The 24,145-nt window shown below is 41.6% G+C and overlaps 2 protein-coding genes across 3 annotated transcripts; both read right to left on the reverse strand.

Annotated features, from left to right (window-relative positions):
* Positions 1 to 3,032: 3,032 nt before the first annotated feature.
* On the reverse strand, positions 3,033 to 11,170 carry LOC121608027 (uncharacterized oxidoreductase YjmC-like). The gene is made up of 11 exons (XM_041939125.1): positions 11,010 to 11,170; positions 7,348 to 7,496; positions 7,003 to 7,191; positions 6,838 to 6,899; positions 6,597 to 6,650; positions 6,408 to 6,506; positions 5,987 to 6,122; positions 5,104 to 5,222; positions 4,197 to 4,292; positions 3,928 to 4,038; positions 3,033 to 3,697 (listed from the first exon to the last, which is right to left on the reverse strand). The coding sequence occupies exons 1-11, from the start codon at positions 11,015 to 11,017 to the stop codon at positions 3,632 to 3,634; spliced, it is 1,089 nt and encodes a 362-aa protein (XP_041795059.1). The 5' UTR covers positions 11,018 to 11,170; the 3' UTR covers positions 3,033 to 3,631.
* A 5,421-nt stretch (positions 11,171 to 16,591) lies between these two features.
* On the reverse strand, positions 16,592 to 21,356 carry LOC121608029 (interferon-induced transmembrane protein 5-like). 2 transcript variants are annotated; one of them, XM_041939127.1, is made up of 4 exons: positions 21,232 to 21,356; positions 19,764 to 19,926; positions 19,262 to 19,668; positions 16,592 to 17,831 (listed from the first exon to the last, which is right to left on the reverse strand). In XM_041939127.1, the coding sequence occupies exons 3-4, from the start codon at positions 19,466 to 19,468 to the stop codon at positions 17,610 to 17,612; spliced, it is 429 nt and encodes a 142-aa protein (XP_041795061.1). In that variant the 5' UTR covers positions 19,469 to 19,668; positions 19,764 to 19,926; positions 21,232 to 21,356; the 3' UTR covers positions 16,592 to 17,609. The 2 variants fall into 2 exon arrangements, with proteins under 2 accessions (XP_041795061.1, XP_041795060.1); XM_041939126.1 differs by lacking the exon at positions 21,232 to 21,356 and adding an exon at positions 20,350 to 20,473.
* Positions 21,357 to 24,145: the final 2,789 nt, after the last annotated feature.

Below are 24,145 nucleotides of genomic sequence, written 5' to 3' on the forward strand. Positions count from 1 at the left end.
TGACACATCACTATATGATTTTAAAACAGCTCTGTGTGTTACTTCTACCTCCATTGAGTCGAGTTGGATTCTGTCCTTTGACGTCCATTCCCCCAAATCCACAGACCTCACTGTGAACACTGTGATCAGAAAAATCTGAACCAGAATCAGCCTTCTTGGTCAAGCATGTGAGCACATACAAGGAAGTTTAGTCTGGTTTGAACATTTCATAGGGGAATAAAAGGATGCACAGCTCAACAAGGACAAAACAGACAAAGAAATAAACAAAACACAAGTAAAGTAAAGAAGTCCAAATAACCAATAAACAATATATACAAAGAAATTTAGAATGTACAAGTACTTGTGTTGAAGAATGTACATGTTAAATATCAAATGTCTTTTTTAATACTTTGAGCACAACAAATGAAATTCCATTGACCTCAGTTGTTTTAGGGGTTGTGTGCATATTGTACAAAATAAAATGCTTTCAGGAATCTAGACTTGAACAGGAATATATGTGCTATTATTATTGACAGTAATGTGTTATACACTTTATAGCCTCGCAGTCATCCCGCCAGCAGTGTTAAACTACAGCGCTACTCTCTGTTTCTGATTCTTAGCAAAAGAGGTTCGTGACAAGCTCAGTCACCTCTAAGCTCTTCTGATCTGATCCTCCTACGTGGTGAAAGTGTTCTCCAGGGCTCTCCAGCAGCAGCTACTCTAATCTTCTCCACAGTGGATCCCTGCAGCTTCACAGCCACGACAACTGATCAGCTGCATTACGATGTCAGCTTCTGAAAACAGAGTTTGTCAGCGGCGATCTCAGTGGTTAGCACCGTTTTAGTGACAATTCTCCTTTTCCCCTCAACTGATTTGACCTTCCTGTTTCACACCACCACACCCTCATTAGCAGCCAAAGCCAGTAGTGTCTACAAGTCCAAAAACAAACACTGACCAACACACACACACACACACACACACACACAAGCCATGCCCTTTTGGCTCCACTCGCCTCATCAGTAATAGTTGGTCACTTCATGATTTGCTCGTTCAGTGAGTGATGGACAGATCCCCCCTCAGCACCACAAAAGAAAACACCTGTTTGAATCTGCCTAATCCTAGCCAGCGGCCCTGCTCTCTGGGCTCTTTGGGGCCCCGTCTAATCCACACAAGGGCACAAGGCCAAGGCCAGGACAGATTAGACCCCCAAAATCCATCTACCCATCCATGCACACACACCTCCGAGTCTGCCCCCTATAACGAGTGTTTGAATCGGCCCCTTAATCCTTGGACTCGGCGGAGCCCTCCACCCAGCTCACAGCCTCCATCCCCCTCAGATCAAACCTAATCTCCACGCATCCCCTTCATACCCACTAGCAGATCTGGCCAAGGCCAGCGCTCCCGTACTCCCCCCTCCACCTCCTTTCCCCTCCAAGAGTGGGGCTGAAAACCCATTGATTTGTTGATTTCTCTTCTTTTGTCTGCAGCCGGCCGAGTGTTAACGGGACATCCAGGGTCCGGGGCCCAGTGCCAGGACTTTTGGCATGGGAGATTAAGGTCCCAAACTGGGCATCTGTCACTGCCCTGTCCCCCTTCTCCCTTGTGGCCCTGAAGGAGGCCTTTCCTTCAATCACTTCCAGTACTGACGTGCTACTTGAGTGAAAACATAAAAAGCTTAACCATGAAGAAGAAAACTTTTGCAAGAAGGCCGCGCAGGCAGTTTACAAATAAAAACGTAATATTGAAAATCGCCAACTGACTGACTGACTGAGTGTAGCAACAGCACAAGAGAAGACACACACACAAATGCACAACACATGGGAAGACACACACACAAAACGCAAAAACACACACACAGGACACACAGTTGGTTATTTCACTCACACTCATCAGATATTAAAAAATCGAAAAGGAGTCGGTGTGTGCACAGAACTAATCTGTCTAAATATAGACGTGGTGGTGATGAGCTACAATATTTAAAGAAGAGACATTTATTTATTTATTTGGACAAGAGATGAAAGTGATGAGTATCATTATCTATTAAGTTTGTTCCATACCAAGAATATCAGAAATTTCACTAAATGTGTTGATATAATCATGACGGCCCCTAAGCAGTTATGAATATTTACCACAGTGTGCTTGCTTGCTCATTTCTGTATTAATTCATGTACTTTCTTCTTATTTTCTTATGCATTCTATCGTATTTGCTCATGACTGGTCAACAAGGTTTCATTATTCACTCACCTTATTGTTGTTTTTTTTATGCAACTATGTCAGTAGAGATCATTGTGGAATAACTGCATACTAAACAACACTGACACTAAACTGATTAACTTAGTATTTTTTTTTAATATGAGACAAATGTTAAAATAAAATGTAAACTGTCTTGATAAAGCCACCGAACAAACAATATCAATATCATAGAATAGATGAAATGTGCCTTAAAAGTCATAAGGGGATCTATGAGTTTACTCAGACTGTGTCTCCACCTAGTGGTGAAAAATCATACATGCAAGCTACAATGCAGTTTGAATTTAACATGAGGTCAGAGGATATTTTACTGTAATACACCAGCTCCATCTTTATATTCAAGTAAAGTGCAATTACTTTTGTACTACAACCTTCATCTGAACATAAAGTAACAGTAACAGTTAACTGAAAGCCAACATTTACAAATAAAGGCACATTTAAAACATGTGACATACACTTTAGTTTTATTTGGCAATAAACAGAAGATTAAAGTACAAAATGAGCATTTTGATTTTTAGCTGCTTATTTCTGCTCGTTTTTGTTGCCTCTGATCTCCATTTATAGGATATTTTGAGTTGGGATTTATTTCCTTAATGGCACATTCTACCATCAAGTGTCACACTGCAGTCAAAATGTTTAAACTTACAGCGCCGCCTGGTGGTTGAAATACATGAGGGTTTTTGTTTTAGCATGAAGGTAAATTCTAATCATGAAAAAATAAATTGCGCATAATACCTGATGAATATCCGTAAAATATCCGATCACGTGGGACATTTGTGTATAACAAAAATCAGAGACACACGTTTAGGTTCATATGGCTTTTATTGAATAAGACACATAAGAATGCCATTTGTAATGATAACCTTGCAGTAAAAAGAGGATTTGACCTTTATAAAACTAGAACATTCTTATGGTCAATTGTCAAAATAATCAAAATAATGCTTATCAGCATTAAAAACACATATTTTTGTGCTTAATACTGTAGCGATTACTGCACAGTTACAAAACTGCACTGCATCGTAGCTGGACGGCTCACTGCCAGAATGACCCAACTGTCAAAAAATGATAACAGACCACAAAAACTTCAGCTCATCTCTCAACAGTAACTCTCACACTCAGATGTTGTGAGTCGTAGCGTTACGGCTGATTGCTGGATGTGAATGAGCTGACAAAGAATGTGCACATTTCACTGTCACAGATTTTAGATTCACCATCTTGAGACAAAAAAACAAATGTTTCTTCATTAAAACTCCCACAAAGGTTAAAACAAATGAAATACCTAAAAAGTATATGAACAAATGATTGTCAGCATGTACAATGTGCATAAACAGGGCTGCATTCCTCAGCTGCACAACGTGAACGTCAAGTGCCATTTCAATGCCGAACATCTTGATTGAACCGACTAACTGGAGATGATTTTGTCACATGGCAGCAGCGGGCTGACACCGATTTTCTTAGCACATTCGTTCTGCGGAAATAAAATGCAAAAATGGAGCCAAGTCAGCTTAATATCAAAGATAGTTTGATCGCATCACATCTGCTCCTTCATTTTCTCAAGAACGAGTGCTATGAGATTGGAGAGCGTAAAAGAGAACATCAATAAACTTATCAATATAACCGTATTTTGGACTACAATGAGAAAAGCATCACTTTTCAGCCAATTTGGAGCCAGTTAGTTCTTTTTCTTGCAGCTCTTACCATGTAGTTGACAACATTGATGTGGTAGGGTATCCCGCCCAGTTCATCACACTTCTTTATGTTCATCCTCTCAGGATCTCCAGCAGCCAAGACAGGACTGTCGGGGTCAGCCTACGACAAACGGCAAAGAAAGCTCAGAGCGATTCACTTGCTTTATTTAAATTTCTTTGATAATTACAAGACTCAGGGGGTTGCAATCATCGGACATCATGTACATATTTGCCCCAGTTAGTCTGCATATCAACACTGCAGGAGTAGGATCTACTCACGGGGTCCATTCCTCTATGAATGGACAGCAGGTCTGACATCCTGTCGACGAATCCGGGAGCAAAGTTCTCTGGGTTGATCGCCACAAAACATTGACCCTGAAAACACAAAGCAGGTGACGACGACACGGTGAACACACCCAGTGCAAACAGTATGGGCAACAGTGGTGTAGACTTAATATGGCGTCATTGATTGTGCTTATCTTTTAAAGTCAAAAGTCAAAGACTGTATATGATGTAAAACTAGTCTTTTTCTTGCCCCTTTGCTGCGTTTGACTGATAACTCATCAATCACCTGCTTTGTTTGTGTCCAGCTAATCATCACTTCATTATAAGGCAACCTCACTTGTGCATTATCTAGTCAAGAATTGTATTTATCATCAGTATGGGAACTTCTACTGAAATCACGCTGCTGCTTAGTTAACTTGTTAATAATTCCAGAGGTCAGCTGCTTGTTTAGGGTAACTGCTCAGTCACAAGCTCCAGCTCATAGTGGTTTAGTCATTTAGACCAGGGGAACATAACATATGGAAATGATGAAACCAGCAGCTTTTCCTTTAACTGGTAGCAGCCAGTTTTTGAGTGAACCTCTCTGATGATGTCTGAAGTAATGCAACTGCAAAGCTGCAAAAGCTCTGTCCACATTAAACACAGATAAATGTGGCTCCACACAACATTTTATGAATGTGTGCAATTAAGTTTAGTTTATTTTCTAATTCAGTTTTTAGTAGTGGTGAGTTACGGGTAAGTCATTTTCTTAGTCTGTTCCATTTTATAGAAGTTTAGCACACCATCTGGCTAACCGCTACAACTACTATGAAGACACCTGAGGGAAGCATCTTTTTTAAATGGGGTTAGTATGTCCTCTTTAAAACACAACATAAATCAAGGGAAAACAAAAAAACCATACCAGGTTGGCAACGCGGTCTGTGACTTTCCACGTGCGGATATATTTGCTGTAGTGGGCACCAGCCAAGATACCACAGAACACCTCTACCATCATTCCCAGACCATAGCCTTTGTATCCTCCTGAGGGCACAGACATTACAACACAAACGTCAGCTGTTTCATGTAGAGAGGATGAGTGCAACACATGTACTTCATCATAATCATCATCATATCATATCAGAATCAATACGGAGCCCTCCCACATGGTGCATCATCGCAGACTGTTCAGGACTGAACGAACGAACTGACAGTAAGAAAACTGTACAACTCCTTAACTGTTACATAAAGTGCATGTGAAGATAGAGTCCATTGAATGTGAGCAAAATGCCTGTTGAGGGCCATTTTTCATTAGGCATCACCTGAGCAGCTTATTATGCATGTTTCCCCTTTGGTGGCACCCTTGGCCAGATAGTTCCACATCAAACAGCTTAGTAAATATGTTCAGTTCCCTTTGTTTCCCTGTGCCTGAAGGAGGTTTGACACTCAGCAGCTCAGATGTCGCAGCAGGCTTCGTTCTTGCAGACCGGGAAAATGCAGTTTCCTCTTTTCCAGATGCCACAGCTTTAATTTCACTTCGAATGACTTCACGTTTGAAAGCAGAGAGCTGAGAAGCTGGCTGGAGCTCGGGGTTCAGCTCTGGGAGGTACTTAATGTCCACCATGAAGGCCAAATCACACAGACGCTTGCTATCACTGAGTTTCTACGTCATTGTTTAGCTTCATCTCGATGAATTATTCCAGACAAGCTGACACTTTGGAACAATCTTATTTTGTCCGGTGCTAGCAGCTCAAGCAGCAACAAGAAAAACACAAACGTAGGCAGACTTTTATCAGCTGGTTTCTGACCTGTGGCTTCACTGCCGCCAATGGGAACCAGTCCGCCTCCAGCCAGAACTTTCTTAGGGTCTGGGGTCAGCTTGCCCATGTCGTCACAGCCCCAGCCCTCAGGGATAGAGTCTCCACGTCGGTCATGGAGCTCCACCTGTGCACATAAAACATTGACACATTACTCAGTAAGCACATAAGTGGACTTTTTAAGCATACAGCTTTTCAAAACCACAGTTACAAACTACTTCACAAGTGCACATTATACTAAAAAATAATAAAATTGCATGTAAACTAAGTATTTTAATAAATTACTGCAACCCCAAGTGAGCTCAATTGCTCATTCATTCAGTGATCACGAGGTCTGCGCTCATTGGACAAACAATATGGCGTCGAAGTAAACATCCCAGGTCGATCACCACTTATCAGTATATGTTCTCACCTTTCCAAGTGCTACCGCTGACGTGGCCATGTCCAGAACAAAGCTGTCTCCGTCCTTAGCAGGTGCAGCCACACTGATGGGGTTGGTGCCCAGAGTGCACTACAAACAGCAGGTTCACAGTGTTTGAGGCACAGAAGTCGATTATAGCACAAAACACATTTTATTCTGCAGAACAATTCAGAAATGTACCTCTTTACCACGTGTGGGAACCACCAGTGGAGACGTGTTGGTAAATGACATGCCCTGTGGTGGTCAGATTAGTATTAGATATACAATTAAAACCAATGAGGTAAACAGCACATTCACCTGCATTACTAAATACGACGTTTAGTTCAAATCACATTTACAGTTAAAATTTTTTTTTTTTAATCTGTCAGTAATTGTGCATTTAATTAAAATGAGCTGCCAGGTAGATAAACCTTTCACTCACAATCATGTTTTCCTTCAGAGCCAGCAATGCGTAGTGTCCAGCAATACCGTAATGGTTGGAACCTAAGAAAGAAAAGTGGCATACACATTATAAGCATTTGAATAGCAACAGCAATGCATTTTATTGTCTTATTTAAAGAGATGACAGGAAAAAAACGGGCCTCACCGTGTGCCACTACCCAGCCGATGCCAGCTTCTTTGGCCTTCTGAATGGCCAGATTCATGCAGAAGTTTCCCACCACAGGACCCAGGAGGTTCTTCCCATCCACTAGTGCTGTGGCAGCACTCTCCTTCTCCACCACCGGCTCACCGTCCTTGGCACAGATTCCTGACTGGATGTCCTTTACATACATTTCTGTCGAAAAAGTACAGAGACAGCGAGCACAAAGCATATTTAAATACGCACACAAAAACATCCCAGTGAAGGAGCTGAAGGCTAGCGGATGAGTGTGAAGTGGGGGAAAAAAACAATCATGCAGACAAAGCGATGGACTCCCAGGGCCCAACTCACCCATCCTGTTGAGTCCATGACTGTAGTGGCCTCTGTGGTCCCCCTCCACCAGCACCTCCGCCAGGCTGCGGGCATGAAGTGGCTTGGTGCCCACGGCTATCATACACCTCTCGATGAAGCCTTGCACCTCCGCCTTGGTAACCAGACATCTGCAGAGGAGAAAAGTTTGTAATCGGACGATTACATCCTCAAATCTGCTCTTTTTTTCACAACACAACACGATTGATTTTTGGCTGATGTTCTGTTTCTCACATGAGAACAGAAGAGACAGTCTGACTTGTGGTATAAAAAGCACAGGCAACCCAAAACTAGTGCAATGCCGTCCAATCATGTCCTACCCCAAAGTCCTGCACAGGTGACCAATTTTTGTGCCAATTCAAAGTCTGAAGTCCATCTTTGCAACAGTGACTGCATAACAAACAATGCATAGGTCATGACCGTGAAGCTCAGCTGGTGTTTCATTAAGTTGTTCCTACAAGCCAGTGAAAACAAAACTGTAACCTTTCTGTTTACCTCACAAACAATGATGATGAATGCTAAAACTGGAAGGACATCATGTACCGGAAAAATCGTCTCTCTCCACAGAGCCATGTGATAAACAGTGTGTACAGTGTGTCTGTTTCTGTCACAGTTTATGTCACGTGCATGAAAACCCTCACAGAGCTGCAATAATCACACAGTGTGTTTAACAGTGTGAAATGTGGGCACATTATTACGCCTTTAATTCTAAGATCAAACTTTTTGGGGAGAAAAAGAAACTAAACTAATTAATAATTACTCCAAATTCCAACCCATCTGGCCAAAGAGAAACTAAGCTGTCACATGCTCGACTAAACAAACAGCACATGATCCCTCAATCAGTATCAGATGCAAACAGTTACGTCACCACTGTGACGATTGGGGGAGAATCTGCTGAAAATGTAAAGATGTTTAAGGAGGATTTGCAGATATTTAAACACTTCAGTTACTCCACCAAACAACTTCTGAGATCAGATCGCAGTGACAAACAGTGACATCTATGATAAAGAACAGAGCTCTTTTCTAGGAGGGGTTAGTGTTACATCACAGACAACCAAGACTTGTATTCTCTGTGAATTCATTCTCCATGTCAGCGATAAAATCATCAAAAAGTGCAAAGTGTGTTTCAAAAATACTTTTTCCAGAAGTTGTTCAGCACATGTTACGTCTGAGTGTGACGAAACATCTTTTCTTGCCTGCAATGCTGAACACATGCCATTCTACTTCCACCTCCATCGTCCCTCTCGATCTGTACTCCTGACCCTAACCCCGCTCTTTCTTCCTTCATAGTACCTTGAGGTATTCGGTGGTTATATAATGTTGTTCCTCTTGGAATGCGCCATGATTGGTTCCAGATGCAGGCTGTGGGCGAGCTGCCTCTGCCTGCTGAAAGGATGTTTCTCAGTTCCCCTCCAGTCATCTGCTGCACCAGAGTTGGGATCTGAGCATTTGGGAAATGATCTCCTTTCCACTAACTTAAACTGAAGCAACTGCCCAAACTGAAGGATCCACTATCCAACTTTGAGACATCAACCCTTCTAACGTTTAAGTCCATCCTCACCAACAACTTGTGAAAGTTGTTCTCCAGCTGTTATTCATTATGGAAACCTGCATGGATCATGTTACAGCACCAACAAGTACTGAAAAAGGACAATGTGTCCACCCTGAGCTCACTGACCCCAACTCCTCCTCCTCCATCACTCACTGCGACCAAAAATCTGCGTGCTTCAGATTTAATCCAGCAAACCTGACACATCCATTTGCCTTACACTGTGGCTTTCTGAGGCTATTCTTCAGAGGAGCGCAGGGGACACATGCGCACACCTATGTCGAAACAAATACTATCAATACATTTCTATTTATACAGAGAAAAGTCAGGCTGGAGACAAAGAAACAGAAAAAATGTGTTAATTAGACAGAAATTACTCTGCACGGTTAAACATGCACATGGACAAGTGCCTTTATCGTATTTCAGGAAATGGTGTTAGAACCCTTCAGGATCACAATATTTTAGAGCTCTGTCTCTCTATTTCAGATGAGGCTTTCTGGGGAGCTCACGTCTCAAGCCGAGCTCCATGTCGCTCTGAACACCAGGCACATCTGCACCCTAAAGCACGGGGAAACAGCTAGCCTCCATGAACACCTCTAAAGCTCAATAATCAGCACAATATAGCTTGTTTCTTTAATCTGCACAAAAAAAGAAAATGTAGTAACAAAATATTGCTGTTTTACTGTTTCCATTTTTTTCTTGGTGGTAACCTCCTGGAGTCTCTGCTGGTTGCCTGGTGATGGCAGGTCCTCGCAAAAGAAATATTCATATATTCCTCCATTAAAGTGTAAAAATTTTTACACTTTGGTTTTCATGCAGATTATACAAACAAGATACTACATGTTGATTATTGGTCTTTAGAGATGCTGGTAGGTAGGTGTAGATCGAACCACACTAACCATATGGTCTTCATGCTAAGCTAAGCTAACTTGCTGGCTCCAGCTACATATTTACCATCCAGATGTGAGAGTGGCATTAATGTCCTCATCCAACTCTTTCCAAAAGGTGAATAAGTAGAACTATTGCTTTAAACTGAGACTGTAGCTATGCCACCATAGTTAAGGTGCTGCTAAGTGAATATTCAGCAGGAGGTCAAGCTACAATCTGAGAACCTCATGGACCATGAAGAACCATGTGGGGAAAATCTTGACTTCATAGTTCATTCAAGCTGTTTTTATTCTGTGCTGCATTGGAAACCTCCCACTCAATGCGACGATTAATAAACAGCATCGGCCTCCATTCAATCCTTATGAACTCTTTTATGTTACACGTCAAATGTTCTCTCAACTTCAGCACCAACACAAAACATGGCTTTGGACCACCACCCTAGTTGCCATTCTACTGCAGACCCTCTTCCTTAAGTGGACTAACATAAGCCATAAGAGGGGTGTCTCTGGTATTCATATTGAGAGTCTGCTACTGATCTGTGTCTATTATGTATTTGTACAGCAGAGAGGCAATATCTGTTATCACTCTGCTTCAAAAAGCATGTGTGCAAAAGTGAAAAAGGAGCTTCAATTGGTGTCATTGGACTTTGAAAGTTAAAGTCAGCACATGAAACAGTCATGCGAACATGAGAACAAAACGTTCTTTTTCTACAGAGCAAAGAAAAAAAAGGGTGGGGAAAAGGAAATATCAGACAATCAGGGTCTTTCAGTTTTGCAAAAAGCACCCTTTGCTGCTGGTGCAGACTGTTGAGCTCATGAACAGATAGTGGCTCAAAGCAGGGGGGGCAAAAATGCACATTATTCCCGGTTAAAACTTTTCTGCTACACCTTGGCTGCCAACTTCCCTCACTTCCTTTTTGCAACAATAACTGTATGAGGAAAAGTAAAGAGGAAGTAAAAATCTAGAAACATGCATGAAATAAAAACAGCGACACAATCACCTCATTGTTGGCTTTCATGCTGAAAGTTAGTTAAAACAGGCTGCATTGTGTTTTGCGTGAAGCGCGCAGACCTAAAGTTCTTGCTTTCAGTCCTGCAAGTCAAAAGTTGAAGAGAAGTGGTTTCGTTTCAGCAGTCTGTCCTGACATGCAACTTGCGCCAATTGACTGTCCTGATCCTCTTTAATTGGACGCCAGACCGGGTCTTACCTGCTCATGTTGGCTGTCCTGCTTCGTGCGCCTTCGGGTGGATGGTTAGTCGCTCTTGGCTGTGATGCTGGTGTCTGCTGGTGTCGATGTCAAACGGAGCCTCGGCCAAACTTGCTCTTCTAACCCAGCAGAGTTTGGAAACGCCCAGCGCAGTCAGATCTACCAGGTGTCCTGTGTCTGTATCGCGGTGGGCGTGTTGGAGGAGAGGCCTTTCCTCGCACAGATCCGCAGATCTGGTCTTTCGTGTCAAGGTCGTGGCTGCAGGCGTTGCGCAAACTTCGCGTCCTGCTGCTTCCGTGTTTAACATGAGAGGTAGCCTACATTTGGAGAGCATACGCTGAACTGACGGGTAACGACCTCGAGGTCACTCATCTTAAATAAATACTTGTATGATAATCATGTAAAACAGAAATGCTCTAGGATATTTGATATTCTGAATGTAGTGCAACTGCATTGATTAGAACTTCCTGCTTTATTTTAGGCTCTACTTTATACAGCTCATTAAAACAGCAAGAAATTATCATTATGAGCATGGCTTTCTTTGTGATAACCAAAACAAGCCTGCTCCATCTCAAACATTAGGAAAAGAAAAAGTGTCATCATTTTGGCCACAAGTCCATACATAAACCCCCCAATAAGAGATGCTGGCTGCATGGATTCAACTCTATGGATGAGCTCCATTTGTAGCAGTCATAGAGTCTGTTTAAGGAGCAAACAAAGTCAGTGGTGCTTGTTGCAAACCTGGACAAATGCCTTTAGGCGAAGGTGCAGTCAGTTGCATAAGAGACAATGGGGGGAAAAAAAAGGGGGGGTGACTTGTTACTCCCTCGTGTGGTTCAGATCTGTTTTTGACTAAATGTTCTGTACTCCTTCTTGGACCAATGATGCATGTGGGAGTTTCCTGCATTTTTTGTCCCATCTAGCCAACTGAATGTTTCAGTCTTGCAAAATGTCAGCAGGAGGGAACAGAGAAAACACAAAACAGACCGCTGAATCCGGCTTGAAGCTGAACACCGACTGAACTTATTCCTAAAGAATTACATTCAAGTTGATTATGCCTTTGTTTTTATGTTTTCTTGTTGTTCACAACTAGTAGTTTTACTTCCCTTTCCTTATATCCTAACTCCTAAGAAATACTCAGATGTTTAAGTAAATGTATTGATACTACATTGTACAAATAAATACTCTAGTACAAGTGAAAGTCCAGTATTAAAGATTTTAGTAAAAGTACAGAAGTGTTACCCTCAAAACATACTAAAAGTACCAAAACTAAAAGTGCACCTAATGCAGAACAGCCCATTTCAGAATAAAGTGCTGTACTGTATATTATATTACTGATTTGTAATTACTGATGCATTAAAGGGTTCATCACTTTAAAGTTGCAGCTGCTAAAGGTGGAGCTAATTTTTATGACTTCGTATCCAGCTGTGGTTTGTGAATTTCCCCTGTAGGTCAATATAGTCTTATCTTAACCTATAAGACATAATATATAAATAATGCATTTGTTGGTAATGTTTTGCATTATAAATCTGAATCTGCAAATTAATTTACAACCTAAGTTATGAACTACATGAAGAGGAGAAAAAGTTCAGTATTTTTTTCTCTGAGATGTAAGTGAATAGAAGAACAAAGTAAGAAATACACATAAAACAGCACAAGCACCCTAAACTTGTAGTGAAGTACAGAATTTATGTAGATGTATTGCTGCAGATGGCATTTGATCTCTTTACAGTTCAGGACCTTGAATCAGCTTCTTTCTCTTGCACAGGCACTGGCACATATTTGCAGTAATAACATTTAGGGCAGTTATGCAACCTAACATATGGAACAGCTTCTCAGTGAAGCCTCCGTGGCACTTGGTTGTGCTTTCAGCATGTGATAAGAGCATGTTTCCTATGTTCACTGTTTCTGAGATTCAGCAGACACGAGCCTAACTGCCACAATCATGATGATTCTTCTGATTTTTAAATGTATGCATTCATTTGTATTATACATGGTCCTTACAAGGATAATGTTGTTTAAAATGTGATGTGATCAGTCCATTTGTAATTTTAGGCAATCAGCCTGCTGTCTCACAACGTTTGATACACATATCTTCATTTTTATTCTAAATATATGTATCATAGAAACTTCTGCAGCCTTTATGTGACTGTCATTAATTAGAATGAGAGCATCACAGCAGTGTTGCTGAAATGAATAACAATAATAAGCAAACATAATGAATCCCAGATTCTGGGAGTCTTGTGCAAGCTCACATTTAGCACCAAAGCTGCTATACTATATATATGCTCTGATACTATAAAGCTACATCTGATGAGAATGAACTGACTTCATGCTCGACTTCCATGTTTGTCGCCCTGTAATTTATGAGAAAGAAATGAGATGTCTCGGTTTCTCTGCAGTTTATACTGTAACTGGTTATGAAACAGTTTGCACTTTAACCTGCTTTAACCCAACATTTAGAGCTCTGGAAACACTAAACTACCCACGAAAGAGAAAAAAAGATAGTAGTGCCAGTGTTTTTCCGCAGGATAATGCTTTAACTTGCCCTTGAAACAGGGACAATGGTGTGAGAACAAAGGCTGCGGAGACCAGTTTAGCTACTTTACCACATATCAGAATAAATCAAATTTCACAAGAGCTTCTGCTACTTCATGAGGCACTATGAGTAGATGTATTGATAAACCTTCTCACTGAGGTAAAAATTCAGTGCCTAATCACATGCTTTGCCAACAATACAGATAATTATAGAGCTCATTATTATTATTTTTATTATAAGATTGATCAAAATCTAATGAAAAGACAGACCCAGACAATAAAGAAAAGTAATTTAACCTGTTTCCAATTGAATAATGTAGAGCTGGAAAAATGTTTTATCAAGCGTCCCTTGTCCCCACAGGCAACTTTTGTTGGAAAGTGAAACTGAGTCCCTGCGGGTCATGCAGGACTAGTTTAGACATGCCAATGCAGCTTCAAGTTTATAATTTCTGCTTGAGGAGCTCTGCTTAACCAGACTGTTAAGCCAAAAGATGATTAGCTTTGATGTGGCAGTTAGCTTGTTTTAGACAAAATGACATATTGAAGGCAGCACCTACCTAATATAAATTATGTACTGTGTTTCATAAATAACCCACTGTGGTAATTATCAGCATGTCGAAACACTGTCGAAACTAAGGCAGAGACACGCAGTTTGCTATAATCAATGCCTCAGGACGGATTAAAATATCTGTGTTTCTGTGTATATGCACCCTCTGTGTACACTGGCATGTGTGAGTAGGCCTGTGGGTGTGTGTGCACAGTACATTTAAGTGTACAAACGCCTGTATGCACACGCATGTGTTTGCCTGTGTATGCCTGTATGAGTCCACTTTGGTTTTTTGGTTGGTTGGTTTTTCTAACAAGATTCACATGAAATTTGTGTTGGATGTTCTTGCCGTCCCTGAGTATTAATCCCAATATTTTTGGTGACCTAATGACCTTTCCTCTAGTGCCACATTTAGGACATTTGCTGTTTTCTTCATAGAAAATGTCACAATCTGACACTTAGAGGATGAACCCTTGCCACTATGGATACTCCATGAGCTTTCCTCTTGCACCACTGCACCATCTTGTGTGCACTGTGAGCTCTGCACAAAGAATAACAGTATCTTGCTGCAACAGGCATGTCTGGTAAGGCTCAAAGAGCAACAGTGACCAACACTGTACTGTAGGGTGCAATACAGCTTGCAGCCTCTAGGGGGCTGTAGGCTTTTCTTGGGCTGTAGACTTAAAAGGTGGAAAGAGACATTTCACACTTAGGCCCAACATTGGCTCTTTGCTGGTTTAGTTGCACAACAAGCACTTCTAAAAAAAAAAAAAAAAAAAAAGAAGAAGACAGAAGAAGAGGAAGAAGAAAATGCTGCATTATATTTGGTTTCAAAAGTGAACTAAATAAAAACTCATTTTCATGATAAAGTTCAGGTTTGTTGAACCTGATTCAAACAAGTCTCCGTCCCACATGTCCTCCTCCTGCTCCTCCAGGCCTCAGCTGTAGTGAACAGCTCCCAGAAAGAGCAGCGAATAGTTAGTGCCCCATTCCCTCTGCAGGGACGGCTGCTAGCCTGTAATTCTCCGCGGCTCAGACATCTGTAAGCATTTCTCTCTGACCACAGGAGCAAAATAGAAAGTTGGAAGCTAGAGGCTGTGATTTGGGTGCATATAAATAAAGTTGCGAGCAAAGGAGAGGCTGCTAATACGATGGGAGTCCAGAGGGTGGGAGGTCCGAAGGAGCAGGACACCCAAGTCATCAAAGACAAGGGACGGGGAGCAGGAGGACACATGGAGCCTTTGAGGGTTTTCTGTAGGACATTCAGATTCAGCCTTTGTTGTGATTAAGGGCTTCTCAGTGGGTGTATTTAAAACATCATATACAAACAAGCTTAGATGTGAAGCTACAGAACAAACTTGATTCATTCTCTATCACATCTTTCTTGATTTACCTGCCCAGCACCTGTCTTTATCATTTCATACTGTAAGAGTAAATAATACCAGCTGTGTCCGTCAAAGCTAATTTTGCTTGTAGTTCAAATCCTAAAATCGTATTTCTTTATGGTCTGTACATGGTAACTTAAAGGACTAAGGAGGCACAGCAATGTTGGCACACCAATTGAACACACTACTGGCAGGGAACGATATTTTGGGAGCCTTGTGATAAACCTATATTTATCATTAAATGCTGTCTGTATTCACTTGTTCCATTCCTTAAGTCAGTAAAAACACAAGTGATTCTGTAGATTGCAGCTGTTCTCGTCTGGTGCATTATTTTATACATATTTCTATGGGATTTAGCAAGTGTGTCTTTGGAAACCTGTACTTTGGGGTTTGAATTGTATTCTAATATATAATTATGTGGTTTTACAGCGCAACATACATCTGTGATGATGATCTTAAAGGTGGGAGCCAGCAGTGCAGCAAATGTTTAGCAGAACCTGGAAAAATACCCATACATTGGCTCAAGCCAGAGTTTCCTGGGACACTACCCAGCCAGCAAAAGGCTAACATACATCCAACATCAAAAACATGTCCCATTTAGTCTGTGATGATTCCTCAGACTGAGAGCAGATTGAGTGGAAATGAGCCTTTTCGTCACGCTGCAGGCCTCCACGTTGCTGCTGTCTCCTCTGTAGTGGTCTGTTTGGGCGGCCCTGCCTTACTTACTGAGGGCACACTTGCAGTTTCCTAAAATGGGATGTTCTGTATATAGTTGGTACAGCAGCAGGCTCACAGCTGGGATGAAAAAAACCATGCCTTGCCCGTTCCCTCAGACCCGGCCCAGAATCAAACCTTCGATGCCTAAATTTAGCGCTTTCAAATTGGGCGCAAGTGCAGCAGTGGAGCCGCAAAAGATGTTAGAATGGACATTTCTTCATGTCTGTGTTCATCAGCTAAGAGGGCATCTGAAAAAGACTTGAACATTGTCAGTAGACTTTTGATAAATGACAAAATAAAGGCGTTATGTGACGGAAAAAATGAAGGCCGATTTCTTTTTAAATGAAATACTGAGATATCAGTATCAGGTTTATTTAGCTCACTCACAAGAGGTCAGCAAAAAAATGTAAAATTAAAATACTTGACAAAATACTAATTAAAATACATGAATAATGACAAAAAATAGATGTTATAACAGTAATAAAATGTTTTTAAAAAACTGCTGAAAGAAGAAAAATAAGTGACTATCAATGGGAGGTGAATGTTGATTGTCTTTTGTCAAGTGGCTTGTCATCATCGTGACATTCAGACTTCAGTCCTCTGCTCTCTCTGCTCTTTTGTCCTCTTTCTACCCTGACAACAGACGATTTCAGCTGACGTCGAAACTTCCATTCCACATAAATACAATAAATAACAACAAAAATGACCCAGAGGAGCTGTTTGCTCAATCTCTCAGTCTGGACTCAGCTGCTAGTCTTTCTAAATTCCGTTTGTTCCCTTCTTTTCCATTTTAGGCTGTTCAGTCTTCGATCAACTTCACATCTCGGCTGAACGTGTCTGGGAGACTGGCAGGTGTGAGCTGAACTCCCTCTAACACTGACATTAGATTTAGGGATGCACTGATACTAATGTTCCACGGCATTCACAATATAAATTCCAGTAAGTGTTTGCAAACCGTTGTGTTGCTTTTACTGACCAACAGAAACTTTTAGCATTGGTTTCAGCTCCCTAGTCCAAAAGTATTATGTTTTATCCACTGCTGTTTGTGTGCAACTCTCAGAGACTGTTTGAATATCCTGTTTCAGCTGAATATCTGATACCAGCATTAGTATCGGTGCATCCCAAAGGACATTCATGTAATACACAAACCAAGGCTACATTTCTTGCTCTCCAATTAGGATTATTTTAGTGCTGAGCAGATTTTAGGATGCAGCACAGGACCTGATTTCTATGCAGAAAAGGCCACTTAGGCCTTTATCGCTTGGCTTATACTGGCTAAAATTCTAAGGAGCTACTATGCCAGCCCTCATCTGCTGAATCCAATCAAATACCCTCTCCGAGTTTGTGTGAATGGGTTGACTTTAAGACCGATCTGTTTTTTGGGGGGCTTCATTTCTCTCCCTTCTCCTCCATCTACCAGCTGAACAGTTTCATGAAGTTCTGGAAGCCGTCCTCTCCGAAGAAGTCGAAGGAGCCCTGGGACGAGCCCAGGTGCACGAGCAGGAGGACGAGCAGGACGACAGCCAGAAGGGGAATCAGCAGGTTCCAGCCAGCTGCCAGGATGTTGTACCACTTGGCCTTGTCTGAGCATTCCTGGGCCAGCTGCAGGTTGCCCTGAGTCTTCTGGTCCCTGGCCTACACAGATGCATGCAAACACACAACTCTCATTTTATCACATGCAGTCAGTGTTAACTAATACAGAATTGCAGAATCAGTAAGTTTATGAATGGCTTCAGGACAGCTGAAGACATAAAAGCTCTGAGTCTACTAGATGCTTGAGCTAAATATTAAATTTATGTATGTGAAGAACTAAAATGCTTCATTAGTGTATATGCATATTGTAAATAGTGAGAGGAGGAGGGCAAACTTTTTCTAATCTTCGCTCATGTTTTTGTTTACAACCAGTTCATGGCAGCTTGTCCCATAACTCCCAGTTTTTCCACATAGAACTCAGATTCTAGGTTGTGCAAGGGCGGAGTGATATGAAATCCTTGAGCTGCTTCTAAGCGTATCCGTGTATTTTGGAACGGGCCAGCCTGAGTCTTTCCCCAGCACTCTCTAATTTCCCATGAGTACTTGCCCATTAGGAAGATGCCAATTACGCCATTTTTAACTCCTCAGACAAGCAGCCAGTCACTGCCTTTAATTTGAGTGCTGAGCCAATGCCGGGCCTGTGATTCAGAGCTGCAACCCATGAAGACAGATGAAAGATTTAAAAGAACGACTTAACTAAAGGGTATACACACCCTTTTGTGGCGAGTTTTTCCAGAAAACTTTTTGTTCAGGTAGTCTCACCGGCTGTACAACGCAAATTTGTACATCCCATTTTCAAGGATCTTTGAGTCGCCTTTTAGTGAGAACGGCTTAGCTCTGGTTTATGTGCTGGTTTCTCCACAGCCCCATTCCTGTGGTAAAGGACACATCAACTTTCTACTGTCTGTGTCATCGGACTTGGGCCGATAAGAGGATTTGCATGGTGGAACACATGATGCATTCACCCTTGTTTTCACGGCATCACTCTACCTGCTGCACAAGTCCTGCACTCCAAATCCACCGTGCCACATTTACTTTCACAGAGAAGTAATAGTTAAGCCCTTCTTGTTCTTTTAGAAATTATATTGTAGTTCATTCATCTGCCCTTCATTTGTAAATGTGGCATTTACCACAACGTGCCCATTGTTTTAAAGCTTTCCTCCCCAGCTCGGCCCACATTTTGTCTATTTCTGCCTGCTTGCATTACAGAAGGCTCTGATCATCACAGAGGTGTTCTTGTTGCAGATTAGGTTGCACCATTTCAAAATTGTTCTCTTTTCTCACCAATTATTACTCGATTACATCAGTTGATAAAATGGATTTAAAAAGACTTTTAAATCATCTTATCTTAAACATAAAACAGAGCAGCCTCATTCTACCTCAGTTAATTTCATGGATGTTGCATGCTTCATGAAAATGCTCCAAACTGAAACTTACAAGTAAAGAGTGGCACAAAAGTAAAAATGAACAACAACAACAATAATAATAATAATAATAATAATAATAATAATAACAATTAAAAAAGAGCTCACCTTGATGGAGTAGATGAGAGCCATGAACCCCAGGCAGCAGAAGTTAACGTACAAGGTGTTGCACAGCGACCAGATAAGGTAGTCCCGGGGAGGATTCTTGCCATTGTTGCCCATGTTCACCACGGTGGATCCAGCCGGCTTACGGGCAGACTTACAGTTGGTGAGCGGGGTGCAGTCTGAGGGGAAGTTGTATGAATGGTTGTCCATGGTCAGCGTTTAGACAGGAGATGCCCGAACCAGCTAGCCTTCCAGATGTCTGTGCACGGTCCCTCTTTGGAAAGTAGTGCTCCCCCTTTGTGAGAGGCTTATAAAGGCCAGTGGAGAGGGAGGTGACAGGGAGAGGACGCATGGGCAGGGTCCTTTAATATACAGCAGGTCTGTCATTATGTGGTTGGGCCTGAGAGAGACTGAAATAGAGATACAGAGACAGAAAGCTGTATGAGAGAAGACAACTAGATGCATGGGAGCAGCACAAAATCTCTTCTACCAATGTATGCTTCACCTTAGCTGTCAGGGGTCCTTGTAGTGTGGGTCAGGTGGTTGAGTTGGGCGGTGTGGTGGAGAACAGTGCTGTTCAAAAACCTTGAAGGTGGTGAGGAGGAGTTCATCTGAAGTGCTGTCTGCCAGAGGCCTTGAAGGACGAGTCTGTGTGCTCTCTTTGGAAACTGAGTGGGTGCAAAAAGGTTATATTTTATAATACATTTGTCAAATATCTGACAATTCCTTTCGGTTTTGATATCCACAATTACAAGACCTCAGAAGAGGGACCAAGTGGGCACACATCCAGGTCAAAATATTCAGGTGCAAGACAAAAGATGTAACTATATGTTTGGAGCCGGTGAGCGGACCTTTTTCTGTGTGCCCCTCAATTGATAGTAAAATTGTTATTTGCAGCCCTAGTTTCAGTCTCTATAAATGAAATTTTGACTACAGAGATGACAAATCTTGATTTTGGGGGGCTGAGTGTAAGACAATAAGGTTACAATCTGCTTTATCCTGCTTTATCTAGCATAAGTCTTTTTTTTCTGCAGGCAAGACTTGGCTCAGTGTTACATTTTTAAGCGTTTAGCATTCATTCAGTTACTCACATTGGAGTTTCCACGTACAACCACAGTCTGCTGTTGATGGCCACTGAGTGTTCCCACTGCTGTAAAGGTGTTTATGCCTTGTCAAAGTGGATAAAAGCCATTACTCACATCTTTAGAAATAGCAGTGCAGTAGGGGCTGAATCTATCAACATGTGGAAACAAACCTGCTTTTCTAGCTTCATGGCATGGGCGGGGCCACGGGGACGCTTGCCCCAGCTGAAATCTGATTTGCCCTTGAAGTGAACCTGTCCTGTCACTCATGGCTTGACTCTTTTCAGGTGTGGGGACGTCATAAACAATGGCACCTCAAATAACTCCTTGTAACTATAGTGATGCTGTCTTAAGTCATGTGTGAGTGAAGATAATAATTGGAAAAATTCCCCATGTTTATGACTTCGATGCAGCTTGGATGTCCATGACAACCTTATTTATGAGCGGGGGCTGGTAATTCCGATGTGACGTGAACGCGGCATGTGACTGCACGGCCAGCTGAAGGCAACCACAGCGTTTCCCGGTAAGTTACGATTCCCCTCATGAGTTCGTATTAAAAGAGCTTTAATTTGCTGCTCTCACAGAATATAGGTTTGTAGAAGATTAAGTAGGAACAAGCTACACCACTAGTCAGTTAAAACCGTTGCGAAGGTCCTTTCACAGGCCGTAATATCGTTTCGTTTCTTGTTCATTTTCTTTCCCGTGTACTGACAGACTGACGCTACGTTTACGTTCATAGTCATAATGTACACCGTTTGGTTGCGAAGTTCCTTTTAAACCGATTGATGCAAACCACTTTTTCAATCACTCAATCACAACAAGAGGCACAATATATGGCAACAGCTGTCAAACAACCATTTTTAAAATTGACACAACATTGGGGCAACTCACAGATTTCGTCTCAGTGATTCACAGAACGATAATGCTCCGACAAAAACGGTCAGGTAACATTGACAAACATCCAGACGAACCACTACAGTAAAAATATTTAGTCCCAAACATGATAATAATCCACAGAGAAGTTTTCTCCTTTCAAATTAGCCGGCAATTTGCTCGTTTTCCGCTTTCGCTGTTACAACTTCCTGAAACACATACAGAAGGGCAGTAACTGGCCTCTGTGGAGTCTCAGCTTTGAGTGACACATCAATTGACCAATCACGATCTGCCATATGAAGCCTAGCAACCAGGGATACAAAAATGGATATTGCACACAATATAAATTGCTAAATATAGTAAATGGCCTCAATATAAAGATATATAGCAAAAATATAGGTACAGATACCTTAAATCTGAATATAGATGGCCAAACTTTAGATTTCATGGATATAAATCGATATTTATGTAGATAAATATATAGTAAGTATAGTAAATTACCTTTCTGGAGCATGCCTAGATATATACTATGAGAGAAAACATGAAAATATTCAATTTACACAGTGGACATTAGGTTTTAAAATGAGCATTGATGTGGTACAGCTGATGTTCAAATTTTGAAATATGGAGCAACAATGTCCTCTGCTGGCTGCTTACAGAAGTCTAAAAATATGACTGACAGTCCTCAGCATCAACACCTCACAGTGACCTCGATGGGTGATTTTTGTTTGTTTGTTTTTGTCAGGCTTAGCATAAACACATGGCATGCACAGACACTAACAATTGCAGATGATAGAAATGTCTAATGTTAAGCAATACAACAATATGAAAATTGTTGCAGCACTGAGTGTTATGAGAGTTAAGTCTTGCAAAGTAAATCAAGGGCAGCTAGATTTAATTGTGGAAACCTGAAAATGTTATAGTTACATACATTTTAAAGATCCAGCCCTCTGTCTCTGATTGGTTTCAAGTATTTGACTTCTTCCTTCAAGAGTGCAAATTTGTGAATGGAAACAGGCAACTGGTGAAAAACAAGACAAGTTTACATACATTTAAATGTACTCCATACATGTAATTGTATGGAGTACACGATGAATGCCTCTTTTGTATCTGTTACAGTTTTTCTCAAATGCTAAAACACATTTCACAAACGTTTCCTCTATGTTCTCCAATGTCTAAACACAACACCCTTTTCTAAAGCTACATAAACACAACCACACCTTCTCACTTCAAAACTCAATCTTTCACACCAAAAGAGCAGCTTGAAGCTTTCAAAAATGTAAACACTATACACATCATTACACACTACAGCAAAACAATTGAAAACAATGCTCAATTTGTGAGGTTCTTTGTTTCTGCCAATGCATATTTTTAGAAACTTAACAGTAACGGTTATTAGATCTCTGTAGAGGATTAGGCATTTAGATTTGTGAGTTTCATATGAAGAGTATAAATCTATAGAAAATACTGCATGTACACTACTGGAACACAGCTCAATGCAAAAACAGAATCTATTGCACACAACAGTACTCTTGAAAACATGTTCAGGGTGTGAAGTTTTTTTATTTACTTTATTCACACCACACACACACACACACATACACACACACACACCACAATCACTGTGCGGCATCATGTCACCGAGCTGCATTGGGTCACATCACCTCATCCACATTGCAGGCTATATTCTCTCTTGCCAGGCACTGCGGGAAAAACCCCCTGGAATGGCGAATCCATCCTAGGAAGGCTGGGATGTCAACACAGGCCAGCTCCATTGCCCTTAGGAGGTTCTCTCTAGTGTATGGTTGTCTGTCATAAACCTTCCATCTCCACGATGAGAAGAACTCCTCTGTAGGGTTCAGGAAAGGGGAGTAGGGTGGCAGACAGACGTTTAAAAACTGGTTACTGTTGGTGGTGAACCACTCTCTGATTTGGTTTGTTCTGTGGTAGCGGACATTGTCCCAAATGATCACATAAATGGGATGTGCGGGCCCAGGATGGTGTTGTTGGCGGTCCAGGAGGATGTCTCTTAGCTCCTCTAGGAAGGTGAGGAGACGTTGGGTGTTGTAAGACCCAAGAACAGCATGCCGGTGGACAAGCCCCTCCGAACCCTTGGCTGCACAAAGAGTAATATTACCCCCCCGTTGGCCAGGAACCTCAGTGATGGCTCTTTGGCCAGTGATATTATGGCCTCCTTGCCTCCGTTTCTGCAAGTTGAAGCCAGCCTCATCCAGGAAGAGGTACTCATGAGGTCTGGACATCGCGTCCAACTGTAATATCCTCTGTGAAAATGTGAAAGTGCACAGGTGTTCAGAACAATAGTCAATCAGGTAGCACAGTATTGTCCAGAAGTAATGTAGGCCACTGAGCAACACAGTATGTCCACTAACTTTACTGTTAACATGGATGTATACTTACTTGCACATACTCGTAACGTCAGTCTTTGTGTCAAAGGGAACCCTATAGACCTGTTTCATCTGCATCTTTTGGAGCCGGAGAACTCGGTCTGTTGTGGCCAAGCTGACATCATCAATGCTCTCAAAGTTGACATTATCGGCAATGACTTTGTCTCTGATTTCCCGGAGTCTGATGAGGTTGTTCTCACGAACCATATCCACAATGAGGGGTGAGCCCTGACTCTGCCTTCATCCATTGTGTTTGTTTGGAATCTTCAGCAAACTGTGCACTCTGAACTTGCTTTTATACATGTGGTCACAGCATTAGCAACAGGTGTCTTCAATTTTGAGACAATGTGTGTAATGAATGACGCCAGGTGTGTTCATATTGGCAAGTGATGGCTAGATTTAGTAAATGTGTTTAGACTGGTCATTTGGTTTAGAGGACTGGCTTTTATGTTTTAGCATTTGAGAAAAACTGTAACATGTGGATAATCAGTTTACCAAGCCAAACCAATTAAAATATAGATGAGTTT

This window comes from Chelmon rostratus, chromosome 6 (genome assembly GCF_017976325.1).
Source record: "Chelmon rostratus isolate fCheRos1 chromosome 6, fCheRos1.pri, whole genome shotgun sequence".
Classification (NCBI taxonomy): domain Eukaryota; kingdom Metazoa; phylum Chordata; class Actinopteri; order Chaetodontiformes; family Chaetodontidae; genus Chelmon; species Chelmon rostratus.